Source organism: Bos grunniens, chromosome 19 (genome assembly GCF_055505025.1).
Source record: "Bos grunniens cultivar Pamir isolate PY7600 chromosome 19, Bosgru_T2T1.0, whole genome shotgun sequence".
Lineage (NCBI taxonomy): Eukaryota > Metazoa > Chordata > Mammalia > Artiodactyla > Bovidae > Bos > Bos grunniens.
Genome location: NC_141183.1, coordinates 21,078,304 through 21,093,822, shown reverse-complemented (window position 1 = coordinate 21,093,822; position 15,519 = coordinate 21,078,304). Strand labels below are relative to the sequence as shown.

The 15,519-nt window shown below is 46.4% G+C and overlaps 1 protein-coding gene across 13 annotated transcripts in view; it reads right to left on the bottom strand.

The window, feature by feature from the left end:
- Nucleotides 1-15,519, bottom strand: part of LOC147351586 (signal transducer and activator of transcription 5B) — a 76,471-nt gene that overhangs the window by 12,451 nt on the left and 48,501 nt on the right. For 7 of the 13 annotated variants that reach the window (XR_015147594.1, XM_086357646.1, XM_086357645.1 and 4 more), the window contains exons 2-12: nucleotides 14,070-14,207; nucleotides 10,644-10,800; nucleotides 9,413-9,502; nucleotides 8,135-8,309; nucleotides 4,597-4,727; nucleotides 4,214-4,365; nucleotides 3,613-3,768; nucleotides 3,029-3,208; nucleotides 2,586-2,673; nucleotides 2,383-2,505; nucleotides 1,652-1,744 (exon numbers count right to left, since the gene is read on the bottom strand). Coding sequence is in view for 12 of the 13 variants with exons in the window: in XM_086357646.1 (XP_086213772.1) it covers nucleotides 1,652-1,744; nucleotides 2,383-2,505; nucleotides 2,586-2,673; nucleotides 3,029-3,208; nucleotides 3,613-3,768; nucleotides 4,214-4,365; nucleotides 4,597-4,727; nucleotides 8,135-8,309; nucleotides 9,413-9,502; nucleotides 10,644-10,800; nucleotides 14,070-14,197 (1,473 nt within the window). In the remaining variant the exon portion in view is untranslated. Of the gene's footprint in view, nucleotides 1-1,651; nucleotides 1,745-2,382; nucleotides 2,506-2,585; nucleotides 2,674-3,028; nucleotides 3,209-3,612; nucleotides 3,769-4,213; nucleotides 4,366-4,596; nucleotides 4,728-8,134; nucleotides 8,310-9,412; nucleotides 9,503-10,643; nucleotides 10,801-14,069; nucleotides 14,208-14,998; nucleotides 15,145-15,519 lie in introns of those variants that run through there. The other 6 variants (XM_086357655.1, XM_086357652.1, XM_086357657.1 and 3 more) reach the window with 2 other exon arrangements.

Here is a 15,519-nt window from a genome sequence, read left to right as displayed (position 1 = left end):
ATGCTGCAGCCAATGGGGTTGCAAAGATTCAGACACAAATGAGTGACTGACTGAACACTTTGCTTTACATCAGAAACTAACACAACATTGTAAATCAACTATACTTCAATAAAATTTTTTTTTAAATACAGTAAGATGTACACTAGTTATTAACATAACTGAAAATGTTAAAAATGCTTTTTTATTTAGATAACATCCTTCAGGAATGACATATGGCAGGAGATGCCAGAGTTACACAAGGAGTGAGATTTGGGTCAGGCAGGGAGGGAGAGGAGAGCAGGCGTGGCAATCCTATCCAGGAGGATTTTCCGGACAAATGGAGGCAGACTTCTTTTTTTAACTTTTATTTGTTTGTGCCGGGTCTTAGTTGCAGCATGTGGGATCTAGTTCTCTGACCAGGGATCAAACCCAGGCCCCCTACAGTGGGAGCATGGAGTCTTAGCTGCTGGACTACCAGGGAAGTCCCCAAGATATTTAAAAAATTTTTCAAATTTTCCTTGTCTTTTGATTCTCACTTACTCAAATTCTCTCATATATGTATAAATGTTTATATATATACATTTCTGTACATATACTTCTTTATTAAGAAGTCTAGTCAGTTGGTGAATAGTTATCTTCTTGTTTTAATTGACTGTTTCTCCCAAATCCTCTCTTGGATCAATCAAATCCAATAGAGGATTTGATCAAATTGATTTGATCAAATCAAATCAATCAAATCCTCTCTTCAAGCTCCTTAGGTAGATATTTTTAAAAAGAGCTTCAAACACAGGGTTTATAGCACAAGCATGGCAGAATTTCTGCTAAAAATCTCATCCCTGCAGCAAAAATATTGTTCTCTAAAGAACCCTGTTGAAAATGCCAAGTCAGACTCTTCGCGTTAGAGCCACATTAGAGAAGGAGATACTTTTATGTCCCAAATAACAAGTATAACCTTTCATCAGGTTCTTTGGACTAATTTATACTGGAAATATGCACCACACAGAACTCTGTCTACTGACATGTTTTGAAAATGATCAAGCCAGCTGCACACAAGTGGTACCCAGACAGTACTGAGGTGATACATCCGCAGAATCACACTCACTCCTTTACACACAGCATCTCATTCTTCCTGAGACTTGGGATGAGTCATAGAGCCAAAATTTGGAAAAGACATGAAATGTCACCCTCAGTCACTGGAGGGATGATGACAGGAAGCAACTTCTAACTGAAAGTGACTTCCTGATAAAGTATACAACCACTGGAAGAAACTGGGGAGTCCCAAACTCCAGGCATGGTTTTACCCAGGATTCAAAATAACGTTCACAGAGTACTGACTCTGTGACAAGCACTTTGTGGATGAATCTTCCAAACACCACTCTGGAGTATTACTCTCCCTGTGTTGCAGACACTCGTGGGAAGACACTCATGGGAAGACTCAGAGAGGTCAAGTGAAATTTCCTGTGGTCAGAGTGAGGAAATGGTGGGGCCTGAGTTGAAACCCTGGCCATTCTTCCAGCGCCTGCTCATTCTACTTTCCACATGCTCTCCATTCTGCTTCCTAAGGAACACAGCATTTTTTTCTAAGCCTTTTGGTGCAGATAAAGAGACTGACAGGGACTCAGGACACCAGTGTCAAGGTCTTGAGACCTTCAGGCCCAAGGAACGCACTCACAGGCTCTGCAAAAGCGTTGTCCCAGAGAACGGTGGCCGTCGCATTGTTATCCTGGCTGCCGTGAACAATCACCACCACTGGGAGAGACAGGGTCTGAAAGAGACACAGGGGAGGGCTGAGAGTCCCCGGCCACATGCTCTGCCCTTCTCTCCTTTTGTTCCCATCACAACACGTGCATCCTCTCTCCAAGTTTCAGTAAATGTCACCCTCAAACACAGAATAGAAACGGCTCCAGGAACAAGATGTCACATTTACGCAGTCTTAGAAATTTAAGGTATTTTAGCAGAGATATTTCTGCATGACATTTTGAGATTTAGATATTTCTTAGATATTTCTGAAGTATGGAGTAAGTTTCTCAAAGTTAGAGAACAGATAGAAAAGAGAAAGAAGATGGAGACTTCCTGGAAAAAAATAGCAAGAAAGTGATGTCTAAAATTTAACACTAAGTGTGCTCAAATCCGTCCTGAGTGATGTTTCCCTGGGTTCACCTCTACCCGTAATTCTAGCTATTCCATTTCATTATTATTTGCTCCTGTCTTAAAAGAATCTAAGAGACAGAGCCCTAAGGATGAGGTCTCCTCACTTTCTATTCATCAGTAATCACAAGCAGGTGCCCCTGACACTAATGCAACGTGAATGAACTTCCAAAATAAAAATTAAAAGATACTCTGAGGTCAAAATTCTTTTGGGATATAAAGTACACACACACACACACACACACACACACACACCTTGACTTGAAACACCAGCTCATTTCCGCCAACACTGAACTGTGATTCAAACAGGATAGTAAATTTTTCTTCTGTCACCGACTCTGCTCCACGCCGGTCAGATCTCTTAATTCGTTTCAGGGACTGCCAAAGAGAAAGACGAGAGGATGAAGCCCTCAAGTGACTAGAGGGAAAGCCCACTCTTCCTCTTCCCCCATCCTCACCATGTTCCGGAAGTGGGCGCTCAGGGTGCCTGTGGCCTGGTGGTACTCCATTACACAGCAGTTGTTCAGGATCTCCCCGCTGTAATCACTGCAAGCGAGAGACAGACTCAACTCTACGCCCAGACAGGGCCTCAGCACACACGAGGTAGCAAATATATTGGGGGTGGGAGGAAATAAAGGAGACTCAAAAACTTGAGTCATTTAAGAGGAAATAAGGGTTCCGCAGCATAAATGATATAAGAAGTCAACATACACAAAACACATAAGAAGTTTCCTTAGACATATGCCTACTATATCAGAGTTTCTTTACACAAGAACACCCTTATTCCTTCTCTGAGAGCTAGGAGAGGCCAGAGAGCTAGTGGCACTCCTACATAGGAAGGGCCAGGCCTAGACTTGCCAGGAGGTGGCATCCCTTTCCCTCTGTTTCCAGGGCAGCATACTTGCGGGTGTTCTCGTTCTTGAGCAGTGACTTGGCCTGCTGCTCGCTGATGATGGTGGCCTTCACCTGGGGGGGGTTCATGTGCACATTCAGCTTCCCGCCCACCAGCAGGCGCACGGTGGCCGCGAACTTGGTCTGGGTCTTCAGGACCTGAGGGGGCTGCTTCTCGATGATGAAGGTGCTGCGGAGACACAAGGGACAGGAGACACTTCAGGGGACAGAACTCTGGCCCCACCTTCCACGTGGGGAGGCTGCCTTGCACCAGGCTGAGCAGGTGAAGGGAGGGTTTGCGGACAGTCCACCCTCCCTGGGGCCACTGTGAGTCAGGGGAGCTGGCGGGAAGGGAGGCAGTGAAAGGAACTCAGCAGCTGAAAGGAGTTGCAGGAGACAAACGCCCGTGTAGTATCCACGAGAAATACTGGGCGAGGTCAACAGCAAGAGGCCATAGCAACGGGGGATGGAGAGGGATGGGAGGAGGGTGTGAGGCAGAAACTGAAGGATTTAAGCCAGAGCTCCCCATCTGCAAAGACCCTGCTGCCCCCACCCAGGGCAACCAGATGGGAGCGGGGCGTGGCCAGGAGTCACCTGGTCACCAGGGCTGAGATGATGTCAGTGATGGTGGCGTTGACCTCAGCCAGCATCTCCTCCACGGGGCCGGGGATGGGCAGCTGCTGGCAGAGGTGCTCGGCTCTGCGGATCTGCTGCCGGTTCTGCCAGATGATCTCCGCCAACTTCTCACACCTGAATCCGAGCCCCAGGGCCCAAGGAAAGGACACGGGCTTCACCCCCGTCCTCTAGGCCAGAAGCTGGCAGGCGCCCAGGCGGGGACAAGGCCCACACCCAGCTCCACCCCCAGGAAGGCCTGGCGCCCGAGCCACCTCGCCTGTGCACTGGGCACAGCAGAGATGCCCTGCCTTCCAAAAAAACCAGAGAAACACCCAGGAGGAGCGACACTGACTGGGGTCCAACCAGCCTGAGCGCCACTTTGCCACCTGGCCCCACCCCAGCATCCTCCCAGGGGAGGGGGCACAGAAAGGGACACCAGCGTCAGCATCAAACACACCACTGGTGGGATAAGACCCGTGCCCAGACAGAGGGAGCCAGCTGCTCATGTAGACGTGGGCGCAAACAGCAGCTGGCAGCACCACTCTGCTGCCTGCCCCTCCCCGCCCCCCACCCCTGGTACCAGGACTGTAGCACATCCAGGCTGCCCTCGGGGGGCCCTCCGTTCCCCGCCAGCTGCTGCCGCCGCTTCCACTGGATCAGCTCGTCATCCAGGATGATGGTCTGCTGCTTCCGCAGCAGCTGCAGGGTCTTCTGGTGCTTCTCGGCCAGCTCCTGAGGGTCAGGCGGTGGCTCAGCCGGCCCTTCTGGGCTCTCAGAACAGCCCTGCAGGGCCTCCTCCTCCCAGACCGACTCTCCCCCTCAGGCCCCATGGGGAAGAAGGCCCAGGCCTCCTGCTCTGCTGGGTCCCGCTCTCCTCCTGGCTCTCTGCCTCCCTCAGGGTCCCCAGGACAGCTCAGGGTGTCACTGCCCCTGCGGGAGGGGAGGGACGCTGAGCCCACTCACCACGCGGTACTGCTGCAGCGTCTGGGCCTCGCGCTGCAGCCAGGCCTCCAGGGACACCTGCTTCTGCTGGAGGGCTGTCTCCCGGCTCAGTCGCTCCTGGGGGTTCAGCTGGGCCAGCTGGGCAAACTGAGCTGGAGGAAGGGACAGGACACCACGATCATGACCTCCCCGGTCCAGCCGGGAGCCCATCTGTTCTGGAGGCAAGACCCTCGAGGGGACATGTCTGACCAGCGGCCAGTCAGGTTCCACAGCAACAGGGCCCGTAGATGAGAAGACTCTGTGCCCCGACTCTGAGCTCCCCTCGGGAGTGGGGAGATGGAAGCCTGGGGGACAGCTGAGGAGGAGCCTGCCCTGGCCAACCCCCTACTTAGCCTGCCTCACCCAATGCATGGTCTGGCTTGGAGCCACCATGTCTGGTCTGAAGTGAACCCCGCCATTCACCAGGTGGTGAACTTGGGCAAGTCACCCCACTCTCCTATGCCTCAGTTTTCCCATCTGTAAAAGGGGAGCATCATGAGGCATCTACTTCAGCGGCTGGCTGCTAAGTGATGAGACAGAAAATGCTCAGGAAGCTGCCCGGCACCATTGGCCCCAGAGGGAAGTCAGTTATGGTTAATGGGTTACATGAGGGGATGAAAGGCAGATGGAGCAGCTCTCAGCCCCAACCTCACGGGCACAGCCTCGTGAGAAGCCTCTGGTCCGTGGGCTTTGTCCTGACTACCAGGCTTGGCAGCCTCTCCTCAGGGAAGGGGGTTTTCTTCAGGCGGTGAAGGTCCCTAACATGCTTAACCAGGTTGGTCACTGTGAGCTCAGCTAACCAACCGGAAATGAAACACAGAGAGAGTCGGGGCCACTGGGGACACAAAAGCAGTGAGATTCTCTCAGGAGAGAGAGGCAATTTCTCTCCACACCAGCTCTCAGGCCGCTCATCAATGGCAGGAATATGTAACCAGGCCTCACTGACTCCCTCTGCAAACAACCTGTGATGAAATACTTAAGACACAGGAAGTAGAGAGGATGATACAAGAAACACCTGTGTATCAAGAAGCCGCTTAAGAAATCAGGCACTTCCATGGTGAAGCACCCGTACCCCTCCCCTGCTGGTAACCCCATCCCTCCCTCCACAGGTAACCACTGTCCCCAGTGCTGGCATCCTACCCTCGCCAATGGCCTTTCTGAACATCCCAGGGACCTCACTGGGGCTGAGTCTAGAAGACGTGAGCGTCAGTCAGCAAGTCTTGGTCAAGCTCCTTGCAGGCCTCTGAGGGCCATGTCACATGGCCAAGACCCGGTCCTATGGACACACAGGGCTGGGACAGACTAAAGCAACTCTATTCAAGAGAACTTAGAAATATGGCTCCATTCTGACTGCAGGGGACTGAGCAGGCAAGGAATGGAGCAGAACGATCTGGACAGCCACTCGGAATCCTGTCACCCACAGGGAGACAGTGATAATCCCAACACTGGGACCTGGCTTCCTTATGCAAGTGACCCACTTAAGTCTCTCCTGGCAAATTGCAGAAGCTTCTGGGAAGGACGCCAGGAGACGTGAGGCAATTGTCTGCTCCACTGGAGGGAGCTGAGACTGCCCTCACACAAACAGATCAGTCATCTGTGTTTCTGATGGGTGCACCTGAAATATGAGACTGAACTGACATTGCATGATGGGGACAAACCCAACCTCACAAGTAGCAAACAGAAAACCCAAGAATAGGATCATCCATTCTGTCAGCCAGTCAATGGCCTTGGGTAGAAATAAGAGCCTGAATCTCCTGTTTCCTAATTTAGGAGGGGGTCAGCCTGGTATGAATGCAGATGGGAAGAAGACATGCCAGAGTTATCCTCCATCATTCACTCAACACCAGCTCTGACTTGGGCTGTGCTGGCCTCAGAGTTCCTTGAACTACAAGGAGATCCAACCAGTCAATCCTAAAGGAAATCAACCCTGAATATTCATTGCAAGGACTGATGCTGAAGCTGAAGCTCCAACACTCTGGCCATCTGATGCGAAAAGCCAACTCATTGGAAAAGACCCTGATGCTGGGAAAGATTGAGGGCAGGAGGAGAAGAGGACGAGAGAGGATGAGATGGTTGGATGGCATCACCAACTCGATGGACATGAGTTTGAGCAAGCTCTGGGAGACGGTGATGGACAGCGAAGCCTGGCGTGCTGCAGTCCATGAAGTCCCAAAGGGTTGGACAAAACTTAGTGACTGTACTACAACAACAAACAACAACGACAACAAATCTTAGGGTAGAGAGATAAAAGACTGTCCCTTCTCAACAAATTTATATTCTTCCGCAGAAAACAGAAAGAATAAGTGGTATTAATACAGTTCTAAAATGGAGCCCACAGGCATGGTAGTAGAGAAGGACATGTGGTTTCATGGCTGGCTGGCTGAGCCAAAGCGTCTCTGAGGTTTTGAGCAGGGCACGTAACCAGGGAGAGGAAACTACAGGGCCACTTCATTTTATCCTGGTGCAATATATTGTACTTCACAGATACTGTGTTCTTTTTTTTAATATAAATTGAATGCTTGTAGCAACCTTGTGGCAAGCAAGTCTACTGATGCTGTTTATTCCAACAGCATTGGCTCATTTCTTGTCTCTGTGTCACATTTTGGTAATCCTTGCACTATTTCAGAGTTTTTCATTATTAATATATTTGCTACGGTGATCTGTGACCAGTGATCTTTGATGTTACTACTACAATTCACTGAAGGTTGGGCTCATTAGCATTTTTAAAATTGAGGCACGTACAATTTTTTTTAGACAATACTATTGCACACTTACTGGACTACAGTGTAGTATAAACATAACATATATGTGCTGGGAAACCAAAAAATTCATGTGAATTGCTTTACTGCAATACTTTATTGTAGTGGTCTGGAACCAAACCCTTGGCATCTCCCAAGCACCCCTGTATTAAAGTCACACTGCCAAACTCTGAAGGGTCAATAGGGGGTGCTGGTGGGGCTCCACACCTTCCAGACTGATTCTGACCAAGGCACCAGCAGGATTTACCCCAGGTAGGGGCTCCTCTGTCTACAGGGCTAACTGAGATGCACTAGTTGCTCTGCCCCAGGACGGCCTGTCTGAATAACCGAACAAAACGATACTAAAAGGTTGTAGAACACAGCTCTCTGTCCCTAATACTCTCCCTGTTCAGAAAGTTTACCATTTCAATAAAGCACCACTTTGAAAATGCCTGCCACGTACAAAGTGCCATCTGATACTGTTTCCTTAGTCTGTATGCCCCTTCCCACAAGAGGAAATGCCTTTCCTCACAGACCAGCAGCTCCTTGGGTGTGGGGGGCCAGAGTGAGACCCCACCTTCTCTCCCAGGACCAGTGCCTCTATTTGTCCCTTCCAAGGCCTCAACCTCCAGCGCTGCCTTCAACGCAAAGGATTCTCTGCTACCCCAGAGAGAGGAAAACACCTCTAAATGGAGAACTGGTCCTGTTCTAAACCAACCAGCTTCTTGCCAGTCCTCACTCTGGTCCTCCGGACACGCACCACCCTCCCACACCAGGCTCACCCTGGATCCTCAGGCTCTCCTGATACTGGATGATAAAGTACTCTTGAGTCTGCTGCAGCTTCTTCAGCTCATTCTCTGTGTCTTGTGTGACCAGTCGCAGCTCCTCAAATGTCTGGTTGATTTGAAGGTGTTTCTGGGACATGGCATCGGCGAGACTTCCAGCCGGAGAAGTACCCTGGAGACAGAGCAGAGAGACAGTGCGGGTGGCAGTGAGCCGGGCAGAGAGGATGGGAGGAAGCCTCAGGCCTTAGTCCCAAAGGGCGATGCTCGCACTACAACTGGGCCGAGACGCCAAAAGCTAAATTTTGAGTCAGAGAACTGAAAATGTTATTTGTGAGAGTTGGGCAGAGTGAGAAGAAGAAGAGCAACCGGAGACCTGGTGGACTATAGCATCTTCATAAAGTGTTGCAGAAAGGCTCTGACCTATATGCAGGAGACATCTGAGTTCTCTTTGGAGACCAGAACTCAATGTGTCTCAGGAGTTTTCCTACTAATAATGATGACCCCTCATTTCAGAGTCATTCACTGGACGCCAACTGTGCCAGGTGCTGGGGGCACAGCGGGGGACACGGCTGTGTGAACACATGTCATCTGTGTCTTCCCTCAAGACCTCGTGACTGCGCCAAGAGTGTGAACTGCTCAGGGGCGGCGTTCTGGAGACCCCAAGTGAAGTCACGGGCAAGGCATCAACAAGCGCTGTGTGGACTGAGTCATCGACCTGGCCTGGGTGGATCTATTCCTTCAACACCAGGTTGAGGCGGGCCTAGAAGGGGCTGTTCTTAAGCAATCTCATCTGAATATAAGCATGTGTGTGTGTGAGTCGCTCAGCTGTGTCCAGCTCTTTGTGACCACATGGACTGTAGCCCGCCAGGCTCCTTGGTCCATGGAATTCTCCAGACAAGAACTCTGGAGTAGGTAGCCATTCCCTTCCCCAGGGGATCTTCCTGACCCAGGGATCCAACCTAGGTTTCTCGCACTGTGGGAAGATTCTTTACCAACAGAACCACCAGGGATCCTTGAATATAAGCGTGCCTCTCCTCCAACACTATTCAATTGGGGTTAAATTATTTTGCACTTGTTCACATTGTTTTGTGGTTGCGATCTCATCAAGGTTACAAGCCAGTCAAGATCAGAGATCAGTTTTCTATTTCCTTTGTGCTCTTAGGACAAGGCTCTGTTTATAGAGACACCAACAGACGCACCCTGAGAGATCCTGACAAAGCTGGGCCCAGAAAGAGCTGAGCCAGAAAGGACTTCCCAAGCCCACAGGGCACTCACATTGTTGGCTTCTCGGACCAGCCTCTGTTCATTGTACAAAATATGGCGGATGCAGCGCACCAGCTCCATGGGGCAGCGGTCATATGTGTTCTGAAAGAATCCAAGAGCAAACATCACTTTGTTCTGCTTCATGCTATGGTGCAGAACCTCACCTCAGAGCAGAGGGCCAGAGCTCAGGATGGATGAGACGTTTCGTAACACAACCATGAGAACTGCTGCTCTTCCAGTGTGAATGGGGACAAGAAAAGCATGTTGTGGGAAACTCAATTACAAGAGGAAGGTAAAATTATTTTACTTCTTACATCTTAAATTGCTTAAAGTAAGGGAACCATGCTTGGGAACAGAATACATTTTTAAAAGGCCGTATCAGAGGAGAAACCGGACACCACCTTGATTGAGCGACCAAAATTACTGCCACCGAGGAGGACAAGGTGGACGCAGTACACCTCTGGATGTGATAGTCTGAGGAGGACACAACATCACTTATTTCCAATTCTGATCAGGGGTGTGTACCCTGGATCTAATCGTGAGGAAAAGTCATACAAACCCCAAATAAGGCACATTTTACCTTTAAAAAACAGAGGAGCTGAATTACTTTTAAAATGTCAATGCAATGAAAGACAAAGGGAGACTGACAAATGGTTCCTTAAAGAGACATGACAACTATAGGCAATAAGCGATCTTGAACGCGATCCTGGACTGGAGGGGGAGAAAAATGTCCCAAAAGATGTTAGTAAGTCAGCTGGTAACTGTACTGTAACTACGTAACAGAAGGTTCATATGCTTAGAAAGTGGACACTGGAGCACTTGAGGGACAAAGGGGCATGACGCACACAACTTTCGAGTGATGAAAAACTGTGCACGTCTGTGCGCACATCTGTACATGTGCGCGTATTTGTGCAAGTGTGTGTGCGCCTGCGTGTGTGTCTGTACACGCATGTGCGCAGAGGGAGAATGTCGTATAGCAAATGTTAATAATGGTGAGTCTGAGCATATGTTCTCAGTATCAATCTTGTAACTGTCTATAAATTTGAAATGGTTTTCAAATAAAAGGTTTAAAAATGGCAGCTACAATCACAAAACCAAACAATAAGAACTTTACACGTGTCACATGTGGCTTGGCAACCTTGGGTGAAAGGAGAGAGAGAAACTTCTGGATGAAGGAAGAGCCCCTGCAGGGAAGAGTGTGGCCTGGGGCTCACATGGAGCGTGGCCCCGAACTCACGCCCACCTGGAGCTGTGTGGCGTAGTGCCCCAGCTTGATCTTCAGTAGGAACCCGTCTTCCCCCACTTGGTGCTCTGCCTTCTTCTGCAACTCCTGCACCAGGCCCTCCAGGAGCTGGGTGGCCTTAATGTTCTCCTGTGGATTATCAAGATCTATTGAGTCCCTAGGGGAAAGAAATTACATACATATGTATACATACATGCACACAGCCTGTATAAATGCAGCCTCAATGCACCACACCTTTTCTGGGGCTCAAGTGATTTCTTTATAATGCTCACTGCAAATTTTAGGCAACAGTCCAATTCAAACTGACTAGATATCTACATAAGTCTATTTCCAATCCACTAGTTACCTTAGTGGAAGGTATAATATATTTTCTCTTTTTTCTTTGCAGTGGACTGCCCGTTCTCCTACTGACTCACTCTGGTGCTTATGCTATTCGCTTCTAGGAACGAAGGGAAAAGGAAAGTGCTTTGTGTGCTCTGAAGGAAATAAGGACTCTGATAATTTCCTATTTATAGTTATCCCTTTAAGGGTGGAAGGGGGCACAGGGTCAAGAATGTTCTGTGTGTTTTTGCCAGCCTCAACTTGTATGTGTTGCTAATTTCACATGGGGTATTTCTTAAGTAAAGACAGGTGAGTTAACGGAGTTACTTCTAAGAAGCCCTGGAAATATGATATTAAGACAGATGAAGCCTGCAAGTATTCACACAAGGCAGCCATTTGTATCACTAGCTGCAGATTTCGGACATGTAGGCAGTGCTGACTCCTGCAATGAACCAGAAAAATCACTTTACAGGCTTCGTAGTAATTCAGAGCCACTTAACTGGTAGCAGGGCTTGGGTGGTCTCCCTCCCTCCCTTCCTCCTCCTCTCTCTTCCTTCCCCCACTCTTCCCCCTCTCCCCATCTCTGATTCTCTTTCTTTTTTTAAACAACTTAAGCAACAATTGCTATTGGGCAGTACTAAATTACTTAACTCTGCTTGCTGAAGAAACCTAACAGCTGTCAGATTGAAATAACATTCATTACTGCTGGTGGGTCTGCAGCCAAACAAGAGATCTGGTGATAGCTAGGCAGCTCTGTCATCTCTACACAGCCCTGAAGTTAGGCAGAAACTAATTTCTAACAGGGACACAGACAGCGACACCAAAGCACTGGTAGCATTACTTCATCAAACAATATGCTCAAATCTGCCCTCTTGAGAAAGCAGTAGAGAAAGCCAAATTTTAAATATGTGTGCTATGTACCAAATATGTCTAAATAAAAGCCTTGAAGGAATGGAAGCAGCCCTGCACCTCTGTTCTGAATGGCAATAATGCTCCTCGTCTGAGGAATCCACTCTTCAAAAGAATATTTTGGAGTATAGTTGCTTTAGAATGGTGTGTTTGTTTCTATCGTACAGCAAAGTGAATCAGCTGTATGTATACATATATCCCCTCTTTTTTGGATTTCTTTACCATTGAGGTCACCACAGATCACTGAGTAGTGAATCTACTCTTGAGAAGAGCCAATCTCTAAGCAAAACTCACGGAAATCAAGTACTACCAGTTCTTGTACTTTAAAACTTAATTCTCTTCCGTATATGTATAGATATACATATATATACAGACACACACACACACACACACACACAAACTTTCTTAGCTTAAACATGAAGAACTGAAGATGTTTTACTTAAAATCTTTATATTCTTAAACCCATAACCGAATAAAATTCTGGTTTTCCTTGACATCAACATAAGTCTTTTAACGTTCGTTTGGTAAGAAGACTACATGGGAAATCTACTAAATGAAATTTTAGATCAACAGAAACTTCCTACTAATGTTTTCCTGAACTCTCCAAATCTTTAACAGAAAATGAAAATGAAATGGAAAAGCACCAGATGAGGTGCAGTTGACATGCTCACATTTAGTACCTTTTTTTCCTCACTTAATTGCATGAGGCTGAGATTTTTTTAATTGCCTAGAAAATTGCCTTCCTTTGGTGTGCTCCAGCTTTGGAACAGAAGTCTGCTACTAACACAAGATCGCAATGACTCTGAGGCAACATTACTGATGGGTATACAGCTCGCCTCAAATAGCAGCTAAAGGCTGGTTTCTCCTGTTCTCCTGACCAGGATGATGGAGGCCTGAAGTATCTGATGAACATGACAGATCAGCTCGAGACTGGTAACTGGCATGTGCCCAGGCCCTGCTCAGAGCAGCAGACAGCCTGCGGCCTGGCGTGCAATAATGTTGTTGATTATAAGGCTTTGTCGACAGTCTACTGCAATGTACTAATTTTGAAATAATTTAAAAACAATTTTCCCCCGGATATATAAACAGTAATTTGAGAAATCCGAAAAATAAACATGGTTGTTAAATCTGCCACTAAGAGTAATTATTGTTAACATTTTAGTGTATCGTCTTTTAGTCTCTCTCTCTCTATATAAAAATTACATATAAATTTGAAAACACCAAAGTCATCATTGTTAAACTTGTTAATAATATACTTTATTAAATCTTATGCATATGCATACCTTATCTGACCTGTTAAATACTAAACTCTGTGGACAAGGGCTTCAATGTTTTCATACGAACTCCACTAACTACAACACTGCTAGGTACTCAGTTTTGTTGACTTTTTAAAAAATTTTATTTTTAATTTGAGGATAATTACTTTACAATATTGTGATGGTTTCTGTCCTACATAAATATGAATCAGCCATAAGTATACACATGTCCCCTCCCTCTTAAACCTCCCTCCTACCTCCCTCCCCATCTCTCCCCCTCTAGGATGTCACCAGCTTTGGGTTCCCTGAGTCATACAACACATTCCCACTGGCTATCTGTTTTACATATGGTAATGTATATGTTTCAATGCTATTCTCTGAAATCATCCCACCCTCTCCTTCCCCTGTGTCCAAAAGTCTATCCTTTGTGTCTCTAGAGAAGCTGTGGTTACAGGTACACAATAGACTATTACTCGGCTATAAAAAGGAACACATTTGAGTCAGTTCTAATAAGGTGGATGAACCCAGAGCCTATTATACACAGTGAAGTAAGCCAGAAAGAGAAAGACAGATACCATATGTTAACGTGGATATATGGAATCTAGAAAGATGGTACTTATGTGTTAGTACCATAGTACCCAGTAGTACCATAGTACACAGTACCATAGATGGTACCTATGTGCTAATTGTTTTTTATGAACAGCAATATTATAATGCTTTTATCCAGAATTTATTATTAAAGGAAACAAACCCTATTTAAAAAAAAATCCCAGTAGTTATTCCATCTTCTTAAAATTTAAGATAGAATACCTTTTCATGGGTCACATGATTTTCTTTACAAATGTACAACTTTTAGAGTCTTCGTTATGTTATCTTTCTGATAAAACTTCAATATGCTTGTGCCTCACAAAATATGACAGAAAAACCTCTGTTCACTTACCAAGCTTGGCTTTCAATCCACTGGGATAAGTAATGGCGCACCTCAATGGGGAAATGCTGACCATACAGTGCTTGCATCTGATGAAGGGCATCTCCTTGGAGCTGCTGGGCTTGTATCCACACAGCCATGGTTTACAATCTGTTAAACAAACAGTGGTTTGCGTTGGGTTTTTTTCCCCCTTTTAAATCCACTAGAGTAAATACTCAATTATAAAGGCTGGCGATAAATGCATTTAAGCCCTTTTTGATAGACTGAAGATTGGTATTCTTAAACCAAATTTTAGCTTCAAAATGCTTTCAAAATGTAGACATTCAGTGTGGCCATGGAAAGGTGTACAACTGGGTCTATGAAGCTCTGACTACAAAATGTACAGAAGTCCTAAGGAAAAATACAAATTCAGCATTAAGGAAAGAACCGCCTAGAGTTTTGATATCACAGACATATTCTTTCTTTTACATGTGTTGCAAACTTGAAGTAACAGTAAGCAGCATTTCAACAGTAATGATAAATAAGTAGCACAGGGATTTTGTTAAACAATCACTTATTTAAATTTTGTATTTTTACTTTTAAAAGGTGCAATAAACACATTGCCATTTTGAAAAAGACCCAGTCAAAGAAAAGTGGTAATATCTAATGCATGGATTGAACCCTACGTATTATCACTATTTACCTAAACAGTAATTATTTGTACATCAAAGGAACAGACGGCTTTGGAAAATAACCCCAAGGTTCACCTTCTGAGTTACCGCTAAGGAATTTATGAAGCAATGTTCTGTTAAAATTAAAGCACTTAAAAATCTTTCGGACATTGAAAACAATATATTCCAGCTAAGAGTTAGAAACAAAACCCATTATATTCCAACAGTGGGTAGATTTTTAAAACACTCACTTGATTTCAGAAAAATAGTTTTATAAAACTACCACGATACCTTTTCAGACTCATCTAAGAATTTTTAATTCATTTGGCAGAAGCTCTTCGGGATGAAACCAGCGTGTGGCAGCAGCGTTACTTTCCCGTGCGCAGGGGCCTCCCTGGCACTCCAGTGGCTAAGACTGCACTTCCACTGCAGGAAGCGCCTGAGTTGGATCACTGAGCCGGGAACTAAAATCCCACATGCCGAGTGGCCAAAAAAAAAGTTGTACTTTCATGGACACAAAGGGGACTAAAACTGAATCTTGCTCTAACACTATGATCCACAGTGGGGAGTTTGAAACAAGGCAGGGATATCTTGAATCCCTTCCAGAACTACCTGACGACTGATTTGTACAATTCTCCTATTACCTTGTGCTACAGTCAGGGTCTGGTGAATTAGAACTTTGGTTTTGTTGAATAGCAGAGACCACACAAGTGTGTCATGAAACAAAAATCCCTTCTCTGTTAGTTGTAGTTGTCCGATCGCATAACACAGAGCTATTTATGGGACAAGTTAGTTAGCCAACAATGAGGTGT